This window comes from Impatiens glandulifera, chromosome 3, assembly GCF_907164915.1.
Source record: "Impatiens glandulifera chromosome 3, dImpGla2.1, whole genome shotgun sequence".
Taxonomy (NCBI): domain Eukaryota; kingdom Viridiplantae; phylum Streptophyta; class Magnoliopsida; order Ericales; family Balsaminaceae; genus Impatiens; species Impatiens glandulifera.
In genome coordinates, this window is record NC_061864.1 from 56,525,510 (window position 1) to 56,548,927 (window position 23,418).

The following is a 23,418-nucleotide window of genomic DNA, read 5'->3' on the forward strand; positions in this document are numbered from 1 at the left end:
TATTTTTTTATAGTTAGCTAACTCTGTTGAACAGAATAGCCTCTGTTCAACTTACAATATTCTTAACAATTTTCTCATAGCTAGACAATAATTGATTTTCTCTCTTGAGCTTGAATGATAATGGAAATTAGTAAGAGCAAGAGTAAACTTATGAATTAGATCAACAAAAGATTCGTCCATTATCCATGAACATCTATTTGTAGTAGAAGGACACCAATGGTCGAATCTTCTTTGTGGACACGTGGCAAGTGTCTGTTGGAAGGCCGCCCATAGTACCAAAATGCAGTAGACTCTAAGCAAATGGATCGTGGCCATACCGAACTAGTAGTGCACCAAATATCCTCTAAAGTTGTCTTATACTAGACAGGTAGTTGGAAGGATATTTGCGTACGTGGCATTCGTTTATTTGATGCAATTAGTTAGCTTGATAGGCTGCACAGAAGTGAGTGGAGCAAGAGTAGTAGACAGTTAATTGATCATGGTTAGACGTATGTTTTTCTTTAGACGGTTGCTAAAGCAAGGCATTAGACGTGCTCTGTTAGACTTCGTCTAAAAGAGTTAGACGTCCTCGATTAACTACGCATCCCTTTAGACCAAGTCTAAAAGAGTTAGACGTCCTCGTCTAACTACGCATCCCTTTAGACCAAGTCTAAAAGAGTTAGACAACATCGTCTAACTACGCATCCCTTTAGACCAAGTCTAAAGGAGTTAGACGTCATCGTCTAACTACGCATCCCTTTAGACCAAGTCTAAAGGAGTTAGAGTACCACGTCTAACTACGCATCCCTTTAGACCAAGTCTAAAGGAGTTAGACTACCACGTCTAACTACATTTTCTTTTAGACCAAGTCTAGAGGAGTTAGACTACCACATCTAACTGCGTTTCCCTTTAGACCAAGTCTAAAGGAGTTAGACTACCACGTCTAACTACGTTTCCCTTTAGACCAATTCTAAAGGAGTTACACTACCACGTATAACTGCGTTTCCCTTTAGACCAAGTCTAAAGGAGTTAGACTACCATGTCTAACTACGTTGCCCTTTAGACCAAGTCCAAAAGAGTTAGACTACCACGTCTAACTACGTTTCCCTTTAGACCAAGTCTAAAGGAGTTAGACTACCACGTCTAACTACGTTTCCCTTTAAACCAAGTCTAAAGGAGTTAGACTACCAAGTCTAACTACGTTTCACGTCTATTTAGCATGCTTAGACCACGTCTAAATTAGAATAGTCTAATGCACCTACACAAAAACAAATAGACAACTTAGCTTTATTCACAACTAAGTTTTAATCACAGATCATCAAAATAAAGTCGGCATAGAATAAGCTTATTTTTTAGTTTATTTTAGTCAAAATAATTTGACCAAACACAGCTCTTATGATTATGCATTATTTTTGCGCAAAATAGATCAAGGTTGTATCTTAACTTTACTTTATATGTGGATGACATAATAATTACTGGTGATGACACAATTGGAATTCGCGATCTCAAGAATTTTCTACATCAATAATTTGAAATGAAAGATCTTGGACATTTAAGTTATTTCTTGGGACTTGAAATAGCTTCCGACAAATTCGGTTACTATTTATCACAAGCTAAGTACGCAAATGATCTCATATCTCGGGCTGGTATTACTCACACAAAAGTTGTTAACACACCCTTTGACTCCACAGAATATTTGGTTGCTACTGATGGTATTCCACTAAGTGATGAAACACTTTATCAACAACTAGTTGGTAGTCTTATATATCTTATTGTCACTCGGCCTAATATTGCATATGTTGTCCATATCGTGAGTCAATTTATGTCATCTCCTCGTACAACTCATTTCTCTGTCGTTCTTTGTATATTAAGATACATTAGAGGAATTTTATTTCATGGACTACATTTTGCTCACTTTTCTCCAGAGTTACGAGCATACTCTGATGCTGATTGGGCAGATGATCTAATTGATCGTCGATCCACTATTGGCTATTGTTTCTTTCTTGACACATATCTCATTTCATGGAGAAGTAAGAAACAAACTGCTGTTTCTCATTCTAGTACATAATCCAAATATCGTGCTCTTACAGATACTACCTCTAAGCTTCTCTGGTTACAATGGTTAATTCAAAATATGGGTGTTCTTTCATCCGTTGTTATTCCTCTTTTCTGTGATAATAATAGTGCAATGCAGATTGCTCATAATGATGTATTTCACGAACGTACCAAACATATAGAAATAGATTGTCTTCTTACACGACATCATGTCGTTAATGGTACCATACAATTGATTCTCATTTCTTCGCAAGCTCAAATTGCTGACATTTTTATCAAATATTATCATCCTCAACGTTTTCAATATTTAGTCTCCAATCTCAAGATGTTCAATGCTCTTTCACTTTCTTCACTTTGAGCTTGAGGGAGGGTGTTAGTGTATATAATATAATATTATATTATATTATATTATATTATATTATATTATATTATATTATATTATATTATATTATATTATATTATATATTATATTCTATAATATATTATATTATATTATATTTATACTTATTATATTTTTCTTATATTACTAATGTAACTCAAATATAAATATCTTTATTATATTGAATAAAGATGCACAATATTATTCTCTTTTTTTTAATCTTCTAACATCAATCATGTGGAAAAGTTATCGTGACATTCTTCGTTTTTTTTGAAGAACTAACATTCTTTGTTTATCTGTTTCTAGGATGATGGTGTGGGGTGAGTGAGTTGCCTTTCCCGTTTTTGTCTTCATTGTTATTTGTATATATGCCACGGACAAGGACATGTACGACCATCGCTCTCATAATCGTATCATATATAAAAGGAGATTATCTTTTGAGATAAATTATTCTCATAATAGGTTATCCTTAGTGGCCAATAAAGTGGTGTCTCCATTGAACAATGATGCAATGTGATGTAGGAATATGAATAAGTTCCGTTAAAGTTATTCTGAATGTGTTTTGTTGGGAGAAATTATGAAAATCTAGAATTCTTACTAACAAATTTTTTTGGGTGGAATGCGATTCAGATAATAGATGCATGCATAATAGTATAGATGAATCGATAAATAAGAATTAATGTGAGTTTAAAAAGACGTTTTTTTTTATAGTGGCTTAAAAATTGAAATGAAAAAGCTAGCATATAAGTAGAGAATCGAACCCAAAGTGTGATTTTAAAATTTCGTCACACTAACCATGCAACTAATATAACTATTAATATTTTAAAATTTGATATATATATATATATATATATATATATATATATATATATATATATATATATATATATATATATAAATATATATATATATATATATAAATATATATATATATATATAAATATATATATATATATATATAAATATATATATATATAAATATATATATATAAATATATATATATAAATATATATATATATATATATATATATATATATATATATATAATATAACTATTTTTACTGCAAATAAATCATTCAAATATAAATAACCAAATATAAACAACCGTACTCAGTGGCGGACCTACATGGGGGGCCTTGGGGGGCCCGGGCCTCCCCCAACCTTAAGATAAATTATTTTTTATATATATATTTGACAAGTAACTCTTAGTCTAGTTGGTTTGGTAACTGAACTCTGAAGATGAGGTCAGGTGATCAAACCCTGGCCTCATCTTTAATTTATTTTAACACCTCATCTTTAATTTATTTTAACATGTAATAATAGTGTTTACTATTTTAAAAACATGTAATAATAGTGTTTACTATTTTAAAAATTTATAAGAAAATATAAATTAATATTAATAAACAAGTTAAAATAGTTATGCTGAAATCTATTAAATTAGATTTTCATATTTTTTTTATATAGTTAATATTTTATGAATTTGTTTTTGTGTTGCATTTGATGAAAAAATTATTGGAAATTACAAGTGAGTTGTCACTTTGCCTACAAAGAGGAGAGCAAAATATAGTTCAAGTCATGTCATTGATTTCGAGTTCGAAAAATCAATTACAAAAATTTAGAGAAGATGGATGACATGATATTTTGGACCAAGTTAACAGTTTTTGTCAATTACACTCTATCTTAATATTTGATATGAATAAGCATATGATAATTGATAGCAATGATAGGCGGAGAAGAAAAGGGGAACTCATCACTAATCTTCATCATTATCGTGTGGAAATCTTTTGTCAGGTATAATAAAAATTATTTTTATCTATTAATAGTTATTATTTATTATTTATTATTTATTAATAGTTATTATTTATTATTTAATGTTAGGTTGTTGACTTGATTATGCAATAAATGAATAATCGTTTTTCAGAATTTAATACAGAATTATTTGGCTGCATATCATATCTTTCTCCTAGAAATTCATTCTCCCAATTTGATATTCGTAAACTCATTCGTCTTGCCAAACTTTATCCCAAAAATTTCACAGGCAGTGATTATTTATTTTTGGAACAACAACTTCGGGCTTACTTATTTAATTTGCGGGATGATCTTCAATTTTCTTAAATTGAAGACATGGGAATTCTAGCTCAAAAATTGATTGCAACAGAAAAACATATAGTCTTTCCATTGGTTTATCGATTGATAGAGTTGACTTTAGTTTTATCAGTTGCAACTTCATCCGATGAAAGAGTTTTTTTCTGCAATGAAGACCGTGAAGACTGATTTGCGTAATCGAATGGGAGATGAATAGATGAATGATAGTTTAGTTGTATATGTTGAGAAATATATTTTCTCAACAATTGAAAATGAGCCAAATATTGTAATATTTTCAACAAATAGAATCTCGTAAAATAAATTTGTCTTCTTTTGAACCGACTCATGAACAAGAATAATTTTGTGAATTTGTTTATTAGTATTTTGTAATTGTGTTTGTTAGTATTTTTATGTAATTATCGAGTAAAATTTTAATTAGAAAATGTATTTAATTGATCACCAAAAAATGCTACGTTACTATATATTTGGCCCCCCCGAGAAAACATTTCTGGGTCCGCCACTGACCGTACTTTCCATTGTTTTGTTTCGGAAGAGTTGGATGAGGGTCTCGTTGGAATATGAATGTCAGTTTTAAAATAATAATAATAATAATAATATACTCTTTTGCCCTTCTTTTAAGGGGAACAAGAATTCCCGAAACAAGCAATCCTTGTAGGTCTCGCTAATCCTTTTCTTTGAAATCCAAAAATATCTCAAAACTCTTTTTCTCAAATAAATATAATGCCCACACAACCATAACCTACATTTGTATATGTTTAGGTGACTTATCTTTATCTTGTTCAGTCAATGTTTTATGTGTTTTAAGAAGAGCAAGTCGATGTTTTATGTGTTTTAAGAAGATGAAGATAATCCGTCATCTTCTTTTACATTGTAAAGTTGTCGCTGTTATTTGGAACCGTCTTTGAAGCGTTATTGGTATACATTGAGTTATGTCGGAAACTATTGGTGCGTTTTAAAAACACACGAATTGATGCGACTAGACTTGTGGGTCTAAGACAATATGGTTATATCCCTATTATTTTTTTTGTAAATAATTTAATTGGAGAACTTTCAACAATATCAATTGTCACAAGATCCTTTACAATGCTATTAATTTGACATTGTATGAAGTTCAATATAAAAAATCGAGCTCACAGAACTTTTCATCTCATAAGCATTAACTATTTAAAATATATATATATTTAATTGTATTTTTAATTATTTATTTACTTTAATTTCAGTTATTATAAAGAAATTCACACTTAAAACATCTTAAATAATAATAACTTTGTTGGCGTCATAAAAAATAATAGAGGAATAGTTTTAAAACAAATCATATAATAATAACATTCACATGAGTACATCTCTTTATTTATTTTTATAGTTATTATTTTAATTTAATATATTAAATAATTTTATTAAAAGAAACACATTTTTTCTTTTCTTAATAAAAATAAAAGATCTTGTGATAACCATATCATGTTTTCTTTAAACGTGCCAATTAGGGATTAAATCAACCACATTTTACTTATAAAACAAACACTTGTAAATTGGGGATTCAATCAACTACATTTTACTTAAACAAACACTTCAAATTAGGGAGTAAATCAATCAGCCATGTTTTACTTATGAAACAAACACTTCTACAAGACATGTCATGTTTTCAACTTAAAAGATCATTTTCATTAATATATTCATAATGTAAAGTTAAGACCAAATTAGTCATAAATTAATGATAAAAAAATCAGCAAACCGAATCGAAGACTGTCAAATCTCTATATCACGATTCTCAAATGTGGTGAGGTCAACATTAAACCCGAGCAAACCCCACCATGAATCTTCCACATCTCTAATCTTGGTAATGTTTCATCAACAAAGGTTCTTCATAAGCCACTTCTATCAATTTCATAATGTGAAGTCCTTGAACATAAGCATCCGTTTCTAATGCATTATTAACTTCTATTTTTGAAAAATGGATTGCATACATACGTAAAATATAGAGTGGAGACTCGTAATGTTTTCGAATTCATGAAAAATCAAATAAGAAGTTATTATAGTCAAGTATTTACTACCATTTTTCGCCAAATTTGAAAGACGACGATCAATGTTGTATACACAAAATGATGTAGAATGTTCATATGGCAATGAACTATTTTCTCTTCTATCAATAATTTCCCTACCAACCTAACTTACAAGTATGTCTATGTATCCTCCTCCCAATTAAATGCTCAAAGAGACAGATTAAAGGGGAAAAATTACATAATGAAAGAAAAAGGGAAAGGTTTCATGAAAACCTGATGGGAGGATGAGGATCTACATCATTTTCGGGGATCCTCCTTTTATTGGAACTTGTCAGTCTCTACTAAATGAATTGTGAATATATATCCAACTCAACCGCGATCACACTCTGCATAGTTTCATGAGTCGTAAGGAACCGCACAAACTTTTCACCATTGAACAAAGAGCGAAGATATTATCGAATGTATTACCTTTGAGTAATGGTGAGGGGCATAATAATAATTGTTATTATTATCATAATTATTTAGGATGACGGCTGAGAACAAGATAGAAGATCTTCTTCGCCAAATTCACCAAAAATATTGTTAGGACATCCATCCCATTGTCTCTTCTCTCGTGCTTCCCAATAACCGCCTATGTATCGGAAGGTTGCGTCTTCTGATTCTCTACGGAACCATCTTGGTTTCCATCCATTCTCTTGAAGCTTTCTTGACTGCATTAGGTGGGCATGAGACTAAAGTTGGTCAATCATGAACTAGTTTATTTGTTTGACAGTATGGTGAAATTGGAATTCAAACTTATACATATTTTTTTCATCCAGAGTTCATTTTTTCACCAATTAAATAGGATTTTATTAATATCTAATTTCTAGTAACCTAACATAGCCTTAAAGGATAAGCACAATCACGACATAGTCCCATGCTGGATGACCCTAAACTTGTTCCTAAGATCTTGTTTGATATGGGGTTATTTAGATTATTTGATAAAATAAACAAAATATCCTTAGTATTTCATGTTTTAAAATAATCCAATTGTTATTTGGGACTCAAACTTTAAATTGTGGCATATAGGCTCAAATTATCACAATTTTAACCATTTGAAGCGACAAAACATCCGTATTCTTATTCTATCGTATCATTTTTGTTTTTCTAATTAGTTTGTCACGTTTGTAAATTAAATAATATTTGCAGAAGTTTTGAACATGTTTTCTTGAGATTTACGTATTTTAAACTGTCGAATGCAATTTGAATGTCTTAAAAAAAATTTGATGTGTGAAAATAGTTGGAATCAAATTGAACAAATGGTAATTAGTTAAGAAAATAAAAATACGGTAAAATAATAAGTCGGACGTTCGTTTGAGAGAAGCCTTGAATGGTTAAAATTATTACAGTTTGAGCCTATATAATTTAAAGTTTGAATCTCATTTCATAAAACGATCCAAAGTTGTATTGATATTTTGTTTTTTTGTTTTTTTGAATAATGTGATTGAAGAAATGAGAATGGTGGTTAAGTGGATTATATTAAAATAATCTAACCCACATCAAACAAACTTTAAGATCTTGTTTAATGTTGTGTGTTTTGAATTTGTTATACAAAACACTAATCTATCACAAAAATACAAAATATTATTACTTTATTTTTATAAAATTTAAATTTTAAATATAAAATGACATTATATTAATTCAACCAAAAGAACCTATTTTTTCATCATAGTCGGTTTCATGAAAGGAAACAAAAGTAATACATACCATCCTTTGTCGCATTTCCAACCGCAGTTTCTCAGCATTTGCCTTCTCATACTCTCCATTCTCTAAATGACGTTGATCAGGTCGGAGTCTTGAATCAGTGAGAGGCAGCACTTCCTTAATATGTTAATAAACCATCCACCAAAAATAACATACCAAATCAGAAATATAAGAAATTAGAGAAGCAGAAAACAATTTGAAGGCTTTTTTTACCTGCAATCCTGGTGTTATCTCATTCAACGTAATTGCAAACGATGTCAAGTTGTATCGTGTAAGATTGGGGGGAGGATGAACTCTCTTCCACAACAAATTTGCATCGGAAAATTCTTTCCCCTTTACATTCCTATCGCCATTAACGTAATACATGCTATCGTCCCATTTCCCAAATAAAGTGGCAACCTTTTTTCCATTCTCATCTTCAACAAATCCAGTAACCTGTTTATTGAAATTAGAATTAGAATTCTAATTTTATTACTACTTTAAAAAAACCACATACACTCAATTTCTTTACTTTAAGCCATCAAAACAAACAAAATATCTGGAATACAATGGAAACACATTTTGAATCAGTTTAGAAACAAAAACAAATTATTTAATATGTGAATGAATAAGTTAAGTTTCCAAATGTGTCTATATGTGGATCCAGATACAGAAATATAAATAAAAAAAGTGTTTTCAAATGAGAACAAGAAGACTCCAAACAACATAAATGGGAAGCATGCATGATATATATACTTAGTTACCTGGCGAGGGTTCCGCTCAAGAATTGCTTGTTCTTTGAACTTGATTTTACAAGAATATTGACGGTTACTACTAATTTCCATGGTTCCATGATGATCGCAGTACAACTTTCCAAGAATAAGATTGTAAATCGATGTTGTCACCTAGGAAGTGTGAAAAAGAATATGATTGTTATTAAATCAGATCTAAATAAAAAATAGAATCATCCTTTGGAATTAAAATAATACCTTGCTCCAATGGAAAATTTCTCCATCATCAAATTCCAAGGTCAAAACTCCAACTGGATCAAGTTGAATTGACCTACCCCAAAATTTACTTTTAAGGTTGCTATCACCCCAAAATTTCCATCCCCTTCCTTCACAATGGCATGCAATGAGTGTTGGATGATGACTAACCTATTTCATTCATGACAAAAAAATTGTTGGCAAGAGAAAGAAAAATGTTATTTACCATAAGTATCATTCCACTAAAGTTTTAGTATATTTATAATGGAAAGAAGCTGAATTTGCTTCCCCAACTTCAAGAAAAACTTGTTTTCTTTGATGAATTGGGTTGGAATCAATCTCCAATTATCTATATTTCTTTCCTTTCGAAATACAAACATGAGAATCAATGAAATATCTCCTTTAAGAAATTCGAACAATTCAAAGGATCAGATAATTGTTACCCTCAATTTCAACATGAAATTATTGAGTAGACACGAAAAATATGAATCACCACATTTCCCTACTCTAACCCCTTTTTGACTTGATGTACGGCTTGAAAGGGGATCTTTCATATCTTTCGAGATCCATCCTACAATGGGAATTCTGAGTTCCGGTAGAGATTAAGATAAAAAAAAATAAGTGATGAACCTCTCACCTTACACTAGACTTGTTTTGCTTCCTCAACTTCTGAAAATGACTCAAATTATACTAGTTGTCATTTTTTAGTTAACTCTAATAATGTCTTTATATGTGCAGTGTGCTTTTGAAAGAAACAAACATTTTAGATAATAATTGAAAGCAAATTGAGTGTCACACAAGTTTGGGAAGCAAAATGAACTATCTATTTACTTTATTTTTTCTTTAGGCTATCTCTTTTCTTTTGCTAGTTTGTATTGCATATCTATTAATACAAACTCTAACTTTAAAATAAAAAATTATCACTAGGGACTTTAATACTAATTTAGCATTGTAGAAACCAACCTTTTCAGAGAAGAACCGAAGACCTTTATCAGGATAATCAGCCTCGTAGGTCTCTCCCAGTAAAGGGTTAAATGGTTTGCAATGTCTACCTTCAGATGAAGCATATCCAGATATCGCAAAAGCAGCAACATATAACATTCTCAAGAGACGGTTCCCCTGCAAGGTTGTAAACAGTACACTGAGATATTAGGATCTGTAACTGAGGAAGAAGAAGAGGTAATGTAATTCTGGGTCACGTTGAATTAATGTTGAGCATAGACAACATATTAAGAAACACAAGTACAAGTGAATTTTAAAATCTTAATTTTTGAAGCACATCCAACAGTACTTGATGGAAAGAATTGATTTTCAACGCCAAACTCTTTAATGGTAAAGGTGAAAATGGACAAAAAAAAGAAGAATTATGTGAATGGATCACATACTACTGTCATCATAAGGGAAAACATGATCATAACATTCCCAAATAGGCAAATAGTAATTCATGCAGTAGGATATTCAACAAAGAATTAATTTTTACAAAGGTTTTTTTCAGAAAGATCATTGCATAGAAAGCCGTTTGAGGAAAAGCAAAATACAAAATCCAAATGAAAAGAATAGAGTAAAAACTAAAAACTAATATATCTTACTCAAATAGAGTAAAAACTAAAAACTAGTCCTTCATAATTTGGACTGTGAAAGAGTCAGTCACATAATTAAACCATAAACTCTTTGATAATGACCAGCCCACAGTTTAAAATTTGAGGCTTGTTTGATATAGTTTTCTTTTTACAATAATCTTCTTAAATGGTTGATTATTTGTATTATTTGCATCATCAAACCAAAACATCTTTTAAATGGTTACTTTTTTTCCTTTACAAAATAACCAAAATATCTTTTAAGTGTTAAGTATTTCAAACATGTCATAAAGATAATGAGTTGGCAATTAACTTGGATGTAAAAAAAAATCCCACATTTAACAAGCCCAAATGGAAAGTGGGCCCTTATCATTTAAGGGCTTGTTTGTTCTGGGGCTATTTACAATAATCAATAAATAACATTGTTTGGTTTAGATTGATGAATGTTTTGGGTCAAAAATGGGGTTATTTGAGTAAAAAAATATTAGGGGAATAAATATATAATCAAGAAATATTTTATTAAATAGGGTATTTTGGTTGACCATTGATGACAAATTATTAATTGGATGGTGGTTATTTGGAAATAATCCCAAATTGCCCACATCAAACAATAACTTAGACATTCATCAAAACTAAAAATATAAGTTCCATTAACTATTCAAGTGTCAAGTGTCAACATAGCTGGCAAACGATTCCCATCACTCAATTGGTCCCAGAAAACCATAGATAAAACCCACTATTATCCAGATAATATCTTCCACTAACTTAAGGTTGGGGGAGAGGAAGCTGTCTCTAAAGCACAGTCAAGTAACATAAAGCAAGTCAAGAAAGAAACAACAAAAAAATCTATGCATTTGAAACAAAATGAGGATCTGGTGAAATAGAAAACGGAAAACAAGATAAAAAAAATATATCAAAGAATAATTTATCTCTTTTATCATAAGCATGTTGGTTAAATAGATAGTGGGACTCTAAAAGCCAGTTCATAAATTATCTAAAAGCGAGTTAATAAATAGAGGCATACCTCTTTTCCATGCTTATTTGCGTGATCCAACAGATAAGAATATTCCATATCCTCATAACATTTCTGAAGAGATGAGATTGGCTCATTAAAGTATACCGGCAGACAGACTCGGGTAAGATCTTTCCCAACATTGTCTTTGAGCATAGACCAAAGGCTAACGCCTTTTTCTTTCTCAACCGGATCAGGAAGCTTCTTTCGCCTCTCAATTTGTGGATACTTAGCATCAGATTCAGCGCTCAAGGTCTGCATTTCATTAACAAACTTTTCCAAATCTTTAGTTTCATTAACTTGACCTGAAACTCCAGTTATAGACCCAAAATCTATGGGTGGGTCAGAAAAATTTTCTTCTGTGTCATAATAGAAGTTCTCTTCTTCATCTGAAACTTCTTCAACCTCTTGCTTGTCAATGTCATCGGATGATGTGGTTGTGCTGCATTCTGTGTTTAGAAAAAGTTATGTTAATGTAGTTTCCGTTTGCAACTTCAGCAAAATTTGTAGGGCCTTGCTAGATGTGGGTCATTTGGAATTCATTCCAAACCACCCCACTATATCCAATCAACTATCTACAGATCAATCTAATCATCAACCAAAAAATTAAAATACAATCTATTAAATTAAATGTATGCATTATATAATATACTTCTGAAGTCATTGTACCAAAATAACCTGATTTTCTAAAATCTACATCAAACAAGTTATTTGAAAGTAAACATTTGGTTATTCTATTAACCCAAGATAAAATACATTAAAGAAAAATGGGAAGTTACTCCAGAGAAAATTTATGTGGATAACAGAACATCACTATGAACTACACATGATATGCTATTCAGAAGATTATAGGATAATATTTTAAATTCTAGCTTGTGGCCAATAATTAAGCAAGCATACATTCACTCTACTGCGTCCTTTACTTCTCAAGAAAACAAATCCAGTTTTCCAAGACAATAAAAGAAACGCAGGCAGGACGAAGAAAGTTATTATTTCAAATATCATAAAGTTCATTTCATCAGTAGGAGCCATAACAAGAATGGGTACCACACAACGAGGAGAAGAAATAATGCAGTCATTGACAGCCTCCTATAAAAAACAAATGCTTTGTAAACTTGCAGACTTGCAGTAATATGAATACTAAGACTTTGTTTGATGTGGGCTATCTGATCAACAATCTACACATCATTCAAATCATCAAACAAAATTCCATCTAGTTTTTTTTTTAAAACACGTTTTCGTTATATATTTATAACAACAATGTTATTTGAAAATAACTACTTGGTTATTCAAACAACCCTAAATCAAACAAGGCCTAACTAAAGATCAAAAGGGTAATTGGCCATGACTCGAACAAATGTTGGAAATTTATACTAATGCTCACATAACTTATGGAAAAGAGATACAATCAATCATACCACTATATTTCACATTCCTCAAAGTGGAGATTCCATTCTTTAATAATTGGTAGTCACTATCATGAACACCAGATCCTTCAGTTTCAATATTAGCTACCTACAAAAGCAAGAGATCATATCATTAAACTGATCCAGGATAAGACTCTGTAATAAATCAAGACTTGATATGCTTTCATTTATGTGAAGATAAAACTCTCAAAAGATGGGGTGGGAACTATAAGATGTTCATATAACAGAAGCCAAGCCAAGCCAAAACAAATGATTATCAATCATATGGTGACACCAACCCAGAAAAAAGAACAAATTTAAAGTTCATTACCTCTAGCTGCCTTAATGTGTCTAACAAAATGGAACGCTCTTCGCAGAGAATGCTGAATTGCCCTTTAATTTCTGAAAACTCTGAGAGCATGATCTGTTGGCAATCATTAACAAGAGCTTCGTCAAGCCCTTCTTCTAGCAACCTGTTCTTAAGCCTTTCGGTTGATATCGATATATCCCTCTGTAGAAACGAAGAGTAACCATCGTTTAAAGATCTCAAGGAAAACAGATTTCGAGTAGAAACTAGAGCTTCTATCCAAACTGCCCGATCCTTTTTTGATTTGGTCCTCAGATGCAAGGTCTTGGTAGCTGTAAAGATATAAAATCTCCTGTCATCTGATTTACTCTCTCTAAATGAAGACACCTGCTAAGAAATTTTTAACATCCCCCCATTAATTGCTACCCAGAATCCACTGACAAGTGAGTGTGAAGTATCTTATTGAAGAAAGATCAAAACATAAATGTCATCCATTCAGAAGATGATGATAAGGTTAAAGCTTGGGAAGGAGGACACAAAAACAAAATGAAATCGTCAAACAAAAACAATAATAATTCGAAAAAAAACAGTCGCAATCAATGTCATTCTGAGTAAATGCATGAGAAATGAAAACAATAATTAATAATTAGGTCTTCCCCAGTTTTACAAATGCTGTCATCAACCAATCCAACATCAGATCTCAATGAAATTTGGAATTAGATTAAGAAGAAAAATGGCAAGGATTAAGATGAATATCATATCACCGTTTGATTTCCGCACTATATTTTACGGCAATGGACGAGCCATTTCATCGGTGATGGATGTTATACATATGAGAGGAAGGAGGAAGAAGAAGAAGCGCAGATCAGAAAAGAAATGAGAGGGGTGGATTGATGTGACCACAGGGTAAGACATAGACCTACGATGTAGGATATCGTGGCACGTTTCACATGGTGATGTGACCCACTTAAGATTAACAACCAGTTGAATTGATAAAAATGGAAGAAAAAGAAAAGGAGACTGTGGAAGAGATGGTACATAAATGGCAAAGTAAAGTAGCAGAGAAAACCTCCGGTTAATGGACGGGAAATCGCAGATATCAAAGCAGTCTGATTACATAGGTATATCTCCACTCCACTCCACATAGAGAAAGGACGAAATTACCAAAATTAGTAATCATTAGATTAGAAATACTTACTTACCTTGAGATGAACAATGCCAAGAGATTTCTGATGATTCCTTCTACTACCGGAGTTATCAAGTCGCGATAATAATCTAGATGAAGATACATCGCCGATCATCCGAACACTGTCTAAAATCTCTTGCCGTAGAATCTTAGAATATGATAAAACACCATTTCTCAGTAAAAACCATCTCGATCTCCATCCTTTACCGAAATTAGTCCATTTATAAAGAACGCCTGCAAAACTCGCATCAGATCCGAATGAGACTGTTCGAAGCGAAGCTGAGTTCGGCGATTGATCTCCGATCCCGGAGCTTTCCAACGATATGCAACACAGCGGATGCATTTCCTTGACTCGCATTGCTAAAAAAAACTATCAAATCATTCTTAGAGAGAGAAAGTGAGAAGTTATGGAAGGAATTAGAGAGGTATGTAATTATAGGGTAATTGTGTGATGGCAGAATGGTAATTTAGGTTGATCCACCATTGATGAAGACTTTGGTTGCTGGAAATGACCATTGCTAGCGTAAGCAAGAGAAGTAGTGGACTGTGAAGCAAGAGAGAGCCGTGGAATTAGGGGCTGTTTGGTATGATTATTAACCTATATCTATCTTACTTTTTTTAATATTAATCAGCACAATTATCATTTCAAACTTATTAGCCCATACAAGTAATATAGATCAATTTTATTGTTAAATATGATGATAATGATTTCTAAACTAATTTACATCTTGAATTATTAGTAAAAAAATAATTTGATTAAGTATTTTTTGAATTTTAGTATGATTTTTTATTGGTACAAAATTGTACTTTCAAATAGGATCATTACTTATAATGATAGACAAGAGTTTTGTTTACTATTGTTTTATTTGAATTTTTTTTTTTTTTTTTTTTTTAGAAAAAAGAAAATTTTGGGCCTTGTTTGGTTATGAGTTTTTTTTAAAACCAAAAGAAAGAAAAATTGAATGATGGGTGATGATTTTGAGTAGGTAGGGATTATTTTTAGAAAAAGTGTATCGATATATATATAAATAATAATTTAAATTAAAAGATATTTTAGTATTTTGGTTAATGAAATGAGTGATGTGATTTGTGAGAAATGATTATTGGAAAATTAATTTGGTAAGATTAAAATAAAAACCTGTAGAGAATAAATAAGGTCTTTTTTGATAAAAAAAAATTATGTTATTTGAGTTTTTAATTGATTAAATTATTATAATGTTTTTTATTTAAAGTTTGAATTTTTAAAAAATAAAATAAATGTATATTAATAATTTAGTTGATGAAAGAATGATTTAATTGTTATAATGATAGTGATGTAAAAATAATTTATAAAAAAAAAAACTCAAAATACATATATCAAACCAGCTTTAAATATAATGTAATTGTTGTTTGGGGAAATAAAAATATTTTTTGAAATATGAATTTTCAAATACATTTTTTTATGAAATATAAAATTAAATATTTAAACATCAATAAGTGTACTTATGTCTTATTTTTAAACTTCATGTGAGTTAATTATTTCCACTGAATGAAGGTATTTAAAAATTAATATTTTGTTATAATTTATGACATTATTATTAAATTATTAAAAATATATATGAATTTGAAAATGGTTTCTTTAATTTGGTTAATTTGGTATAAAGTTATATTTTTATTATTTAGGTAATAGAGAATAATTTATTTGATTTGTTTTGTTTTGCCTCGTTTATTATAGGAGTTATGATTAAATTATTTTTGAATCTCGCTCATTTTACATGATTAATCAAATTATTTTATTTTAAAGAAAAAAAACAAATAATAATTTAAACTTTAATATTCTAGAAAATATATAATTTTTTAAATAAAATTATTTATGTGAACATGGTGAACAAGAACATTTATTTATTATTTTAATTTAAAAAGTTTAAGAAATTATATATCATCAACTTTAATTTAAGTTCGTAATAGTCAAAATAAAATATGTCATCTTTATTTAAATATCAAAATTAATTTATTTAACATAATATTTTTTTTAATAGTTACAAAATATTTATTAAGTTAGTTTACAATATTATTAAAATTGTTCGGATAGAAGTTTTGGATAATAGTGAAATACGTTGAGGAGTTAATTGTTATTCTCAAATATATATGAGCTCGAAAATTTGATAGACCATCACATGTTTGTGTTTTTTTTTTTCTTCTTATTTTCATGTTTTGAGATTTTTATTTTATTTACCGTCATCTTTGTGTTGTTTTGATTAAATGATATATTATATAATCAAAACAATTTTCAACCTTTAATTTCTCTAACTTTAGTATATATATATATATCCAATTTTTAAAACTTAAAACAATTCTTTATGACCAAATCTTTCAGCTCACTATATATCACGTTAAACTCTTTCAAATCGTAACACGATTCCAGTATTAACTTCTTCAAATATGGAAAGGAATAGTATGTGAATATGTATTACACATTAAAAAATATTTTAAAAACAAAGTTTATAAATCGATTTAATTCTTCTTTATAACAAGTTATTGTGCTAACTTCATCAAAACAAAAACTAACCAAAAAAAATGAAATGGAAGAGAATACTCATAATTTTTTTAAATGCATAATTCTCCTCAACAAACTTGTAACCACTAGTGAGAGATAAGGAGAATAATAATATCATCTTAATTCTCTTCAAATCCTAATTTAATATTAGCCAAAACTAAGTGATAGCTTATTTATCACCAAAATATAGAATATGCCCTTTATCAATAACTCTTTATTTTTAATCATTTTTCTTATTTGTCCTTAATATATTTCATTTATTTAAATTTTTTTATAATATATATTCAACAATTAAAACCAATAATGAACATTTTAAACAACCAATCAATAATTGATAAATTAGTGTCAACATATTTGGATGATTTGTTTAAAAAATAAACTTAGTCTAAAGTACCTAACTACTAAGTGTGGAGTAGGTATATATTGTTATCTATGTGTGGTCCATTCATGTTTTGATCCAATTATAAATTTAATATATGTTTCCTTAATTTTAAGGTATTATTATTGGAATCCAATAGTGTAGCTTAGAGGGTAAGAATCGATGTTTAGAAGATTAAATATCACAAGTTCGATTTACCCTATAATATCTTAAGTTGAAATGTGTTATAAATGTGGAGTTGGTTTCCTAATTTTGAAAGAAAAATAAAGGTTTAAATATTGATTAGTTTTCCAAAGGAAAGGTTTACCAAATAGTTCTATCTAACATGGTTTCTTGAGGTCAAAGAATTTGCAGTTAAGAGTGACTAAACTAATAGAAGAAAAATATAGTGTAAAATATCTTGTAATTTTAGATCAAAGTCAATATTTATATCATAATTTTTTATTTAATTAAATACTTATTTGAAATATTTTTTTAGTTAATAAATGTGATTTAAAATCAATTTTATGTTCAACTAAAATTAAATTAAAATGTGACTTAATTTGCTAATGTATATAGTAAGAGCTAAAAAGAAAAAAAATTAGCCCCTGAAAATTAATATGTATGACATTATTTGACCTTTTATTAAATATATTATATATATTTATATTATTCATCATTTATAAATTTATTTTAAAAAAAAATAAAATATCATCATAATTAAATATTTACTAACTTATTCCAAAATAATATTTATTTTTCAGTCATTTGACCTTTGCAATTGAATATTCAACATACTTTTTATTGTATTATTACAATAAATTAAATAAATCTTTGCTCTCTTATTCTTCAAAGAAATCTCCTCTCATATTTTGATGCCATTTAAATTACTTCAAAATGAGGGAACTTTGATTTGAAAAGATTTCATCATTTGACTAGAGTTCTTTCTAAAAAATCTATTGAACTTGTTTAATATTATATAGTTATTTGGAGTTTATAGGATAGAAAGAAGAAAATTGATTGACAATTGTGTATTTTATTATACAATATATATATATATATATATATATATATATATATATATATATATATATATATATATATATATATATATATATATATATATATATATATAATTTTTTGAACATGTCTTCACTATTTTTTGAAAAGACAAAGTAAGAGATATTATTTCTTACTTAAATAATAAGAACTTGGGATCTTATGGTAATTATAACCATAATCTTCTCAATAAATATACAAATGACTTAATTATGGCAGGTTGATTTGTGACACAATTTAGGCTGATGTTATATATGTTGGTTAATAAATTTTTACTAAATTATGCATTTTTAACATATACTTACCAATGTGCTTGCCAAGATTTATGTAACCCTAATTTATCAAAACAAAATCTTTTGATTGGATATCAAATTTGGGAAAATAAAATAAAATAAACACTTTCTCCTAAAAATATTTAGTGTCAACACTTTGTGAGACCAAAATCCATCCCTCATTATTATTAGCTACACATGTCTCTTATAATATATTTGTATAATACTATAATAAAAAAATTTATAGGTTTAAACTCATTGGATTTGGGGGACAACTTAATAATGAATTTAACTTGGTCTCAATCACAAGTCTTTTCTAAGAAAAAATTAATGTCTAGAAAAATGAAAATTACAAAAATAACTAATTGGAAAAATGAAAGAATGATAATTTAAGTGTCAAAATAAATTGAATTTAATGTGGCTCAAGTAGTGCAAGAAAAAAACACTTAGAAGATGAAATTTGATGGAATTATTTAGGATCAAATTCAATATTTAAATACTTTAATATAATTTTTAATTTCAAATTAAATTATTTAATTTATAAATTAAAAATTTATATATTTGAAAATTATATGACCCAAATAACTTAGTTTTATCAACTTAGATATTATATATCAAATAATAAGGATTTCCATCCATAAATCCTAGTATATATAAGTTGTCCCTGATATCCTACACCATCCTTGACACCCATTTGTTTTTATTATAGGTTTTTGAATATTATGCTTAAATTGTTTTAAATGTTATTGTAGTTTAAATTTAAATTTTAGACCTATTCTTTATTTATCCTTGACACCCATTTGTTTTTATTATAGGTTTTTGAATATTATGCTTAAATTGTTTTAAATGTTATTGTAGTTTAAATTTAAATTTTAGACCTATTCTTTATTTATTTATTTATTTATTTATATATATATATATATATATATATATTTTGAAAACAAATTATTAAACGTGATTTCTCTCTTTTTAATACAAATATATGACTTAACAATTTCTTTCTCTTTAATTTTTTATTATTAATATATTAATATGTTTTATATATTTGTTACTTATATAAATTAATTATTATTATTATTATTATTATTATTATTATATATATATATATATATATATATATATATATTAAGTTTGTTAATTATATATATATATATATAACTTTCAAATTTAAAATATATATAGAATATGAAAAAATAAATAAATATATCAATAATAATAAATATTCAATCTAAAATAATAGTAATTAATTGTACTGTATTTAAGTAATTTTTTTTACCTATTCCGAATACTATAAACATAATTAAATATATAAAATTACCAATATATTTTTTTATTATGTTTAATAAGAGTATTCAGTTTATTTTTTATAATAATATAATTTTTTAATATATTACATAAAAAAATTATAATTTTTTTTTAAAATAAATATGGTATAAACGGTGTCCCACGGAAATTCCTCAAAACCGATGAGACGGGATGATAAATACATTCTCCGTCTCGAACTGCCCCATTACCATCTTTTTCTAAAACATAATAAATGAAACATTTTTCACACCTTTGCAACTAATTTTTTCACAATTTGTTCAATAACATATTATTATTTTTTTATATGTTGGTGGATGAAAAAAAAAATAAAAACATATATCTAACTCAAACAAATTGAAAAAGTTTGAGTTCCTACTTTTCATGCTATAAAGTAATTATTTCAACATCTTTATCTTTATTTTGTAATCTCAACTTTCTAACCTATAAAATATAATTTCTATCATAACCTCAGACTCAACAATAAATAATTAACTCTAATCTCCTCTTTTACAGTTGAATTGAGTTCTTTATTACCTCTAAAATGCCGTGATTTTTGAGGACTCGAAATATGATTATGTTGAAGGTATATGATATTTATTTCAAAAAATGTATCGCCTCAAGCTATAACATTAATATTGACTTTACAATTTGTCTTAGTATAATGTATAGGCTCTAATACATTTTTTTTTTTAAGAAGATACTACATTATACAACTTTTAGCACATTCAATAAAAAAAATATTTGTGTTTACTATCATATCCATTTTTACCATTTAGTTAATAAATACTAAAACCAACACTCTAAGCATATGATTTATAAAAATGACTATCTTCTAATGAAAAAGTCATTTTAGCCTCATAAAGTTGATCTTATTTGAACTAAATAAAGAGTGTTTGTTGTACATCATTTTGTTATCATTTATTTCATTTAAATGTAGACTACTATGAGACAAAATTTTAAATATTCACTTTATTTTATATTGTTATCTTGATGTACAAGTTGTCCGTTAGAGTCGATTGAGTTTTTAATACTATGAGAAAAAATAAAATATCGAAAAGAAGAGAATTTTAAAGAGAAAAAGAAAAGAACAACACATGAAAATTAAAAAAAAAAAATTAGTTAAAGTAAAACATAATTAATAAATATTTTTTTATATTATATATATATATATTGATTAAATATATATTTTATTAATTTGATTAATTATTTATCTATATTTTCAAAATTTGATAGAAGAAGAAAAGAGAAAAATAATTAATTAAAATTGAAAAAAAAATTAATAATTTTTTATTCTCTTATATATATATATATATATATATATATATATATATATATATATATATATATATATATATATATATATATATATATATATAATTTGATTTATTCATTCTTTTGTACCTATCACTCCTCCATAGTCTAAATCTCAAAATCTCAATCTTCCTTTACCCATTTTCCACCTTAACCATTTTTATTCCAAATCTTTAAAATCTATATCTTTCTCTTATTGCCTAAAATCACTCACCTAGATCGGTATTGATAAATTTTGGGTTGTCCTCGGTGATTACAACGTAACCAGAAACGAATCTGATCGTAGCCCAGAATCTGAAATAACTCGGGATATGATTGACTTTAATGATTGCATCAGAGATATGAGTTGTATCGAGCCTACCAATTCTGGGAACTTCTTCACTTGGTCTTCTACGAGAGGAAATGAGCAAATTAGAAAAAGTAGAATTGACAGATGTCTGGTAAATGAGAACTGGATTAACCAATTTCCGAGAAGTCAACTTCATGTTTTGAATTCGGGTATATCTAATCACTGCCCAATTAAATTGTTTTGGGAAAAGGAAGAAAAGTTCAAAAGGCCCTTTAAAATTTTCAATTTCTGGATGGATAATGATAAATTCAAGGGTATTCTCGAAAGCGTATGGTCAACAGATGTCAGAGGTTCCAACGTGTACAGGGTTTTTGAGAAGCTTAAGCTCCTGAAGAATCATCTTCAAAGCTTTGACAAGAAGAAGTTCAGCAATATCTCCAATAGAGTTTTGGCTGCTAGAGAAGAACTGGAAGAGGTTCAGAAAAAGTTATTAAGGGATGATAGTGATGAAGAACTCAATGAAACAGAAAGATATGCGCTTGAAAACTTCAGAAAGCTGAGTCTGCTTGAAGAGAATTTTGTTAGACAGAAATCAAGATAGAGCTGGCTCTCGTTGGGTGACAAAAACACAGATTTCTTCTACAAAAAATGCAAGGCTAGAAACATGAGAAACAATGTGTACAAGCTGAAAAATGATGATGGTGAATATGTTTAGGGTCAAAAGGGTGTCCAAGATCTGGCTATCGATTTCTATAAGCATCTTATGGGTACAAGAAAGCAGCATCAAAGTCACCTGAGTACCTTGTATCAAATTATTGATAGGAAAATCTCTGCAGAAGATAGTCGCGAGTTGATAAGGGTGGTCACAAAAGTTGAGGTTAAAGAAGCTCTGTTTAGTATTGATGGGAATAAAAGCCCGAGTCCTGATGAGTTTAATGCACAGTTCTTCAAAGATAATTGGTTGGTTGTGGGTAAAGATGTTACTGATGGGGTTCTGGAGTTTTTCAAAAACAGGAAGATGTTAAAGCAATGGAATACAGCGGTCCTAACCTTGATCCCCAAAACTGCGGTACCTGAGAAAGTAAAAGATTTCAGACCAATTTCCTACTGCAATGTGATTTATAAAATAATTCCAAAAATCATTTCTAAACGTTTTAAAAATGTAATAGGAAAAATAAAAAATCTTAATCAATCTGCATTCATCCCCGGTAGGACAATCTCTCATAATATTCTTCTCATGTAGAGCCTATTAAAAGGCTACGGGAAAAAGAAAATATCCCCGAGAGTGGCTTTCAAAATAGATGTCAAGAAAGCTTTCGACTCTGTTAGATGGGAAGCCATTCGAGACTTTCTGGTTGTTTATGCTTTTCCTATGATTTTTATCGATTGGATTATGCAATGCGTTTCATCATCCTGCTTTGTTGTTAGCGTCAATAGAGTCCACAGAGGCTATTTCAAGGGTGAAAACGGGGTAAGGCAAGGGGATCCCCTCTCTTCTTACCTTTTCGTAGTTATCATGGCGATCTTTGAGAGCATCTTCGCGATGTTCCGAAAGAATTGTCCATACATCTT

The 23,418-nt window shown here is 28.8% G+C and overlaps 2 protein-coding genes across 3 annotated transcripts; one reads left to right on the plus strand and one right to left on the minus strand.

Moving 5' to 3' along the window:
- The first annotated feature begins 1,513 nt into the window (after nucleotides 1–1,513).
- Nucleotides 1,514–2,047, plus strand: LOC124930442 (uncharacterized mitochondrial protein AtMg00810-like). The gene has a single exon (XM_047470783.1). The coding sequence runs from the start codon at nucleotides 1,514–1,516 to the stop codon at nucleotides 2,045–2,047; it is 534 nt and encodes a 177-aa protein (XP_047326739.1).
- Nucleotides 2,048–6,518: 4,471 nt separating this feature from the next.
- LOC124929133 (oxysterol-binding protein-related protein 2A-like) lies at nucleotides 6,519–15,122 on the minus strand. Of its 2 annotated transcripts, none has more exons than XM_047469412.1 (11): nucleotides 14,733–15,122; nucleotides 13,555–13,920; nucleotides 13,236–13,332; nucleotides 11,830–12,266; nucleotides 10,192–10,347; nucleotides 9,232–9,399; nucleotides 9,007–9,147; nucleotides 8,477–8,698; nucleotides 8,267–8,380; nucleotides 6,989–7,230; nucleotides 6,519–6,906 (listed from the first exon to the last, which is right to left on the minus strand). In XM_047469412.1, the coding sequence occupies exons 1-10, from the start codon at nucleotides 15,072–15,074 to the stop codon at nucleotides 7,042–7,044; spliced, it is 2,232 nt and encodes a 743-aa protein (XP_047325368.1). In that variant the 5' UTR covers nucleotides 15,075–15,122; the 3' UTR covers nucleotides 6,519–6,906; nucleotides 6,989–7,041. The 2 variants fall into 2 exon arrangements, with proteins under 2 accessions (XP_047325368.1, XP_047325369.1); XM_047469413.1 differs by having other exon boundaries at nucleotides 13,555–13,917; nucleotides 14,733–15,121.
- Nucleotides 15,123–23,418: the final 8,296 nt, after the last annotated feature.

Bases quoted from the DNA above. Each gene is read 5' to 3' on its own strand.
- LOC124930442 (XM_047470783.1), top strand. From the start codon at position 1,514: ATGAAAGATCTTGGACATTTAAGTTATTTCTTGGGACTTGAAATAGCT.
- LOC124929133 (XM_047469412.1), bottom strand. From the start codon at position 15,074: ATGCGAGTCAAGGAAATGCATCCGCTGTGTTGCATATCGTTGGAAAGC. The intron at 8,699-9,006 runs GTAACTAAGTAT...TTCAATAAACAG, and splicing joins TTGAGCGGAACCCTCGCCAG to GTTACTGGATTTGTTGAAGA. The intron at 8,381-8,476 runs GTAAAAAAAGCC...TAACATATTAAG, and splicing joins AGATAACACCAGGATTGCAG to GAAGTGCTGCCTCTCACTGA.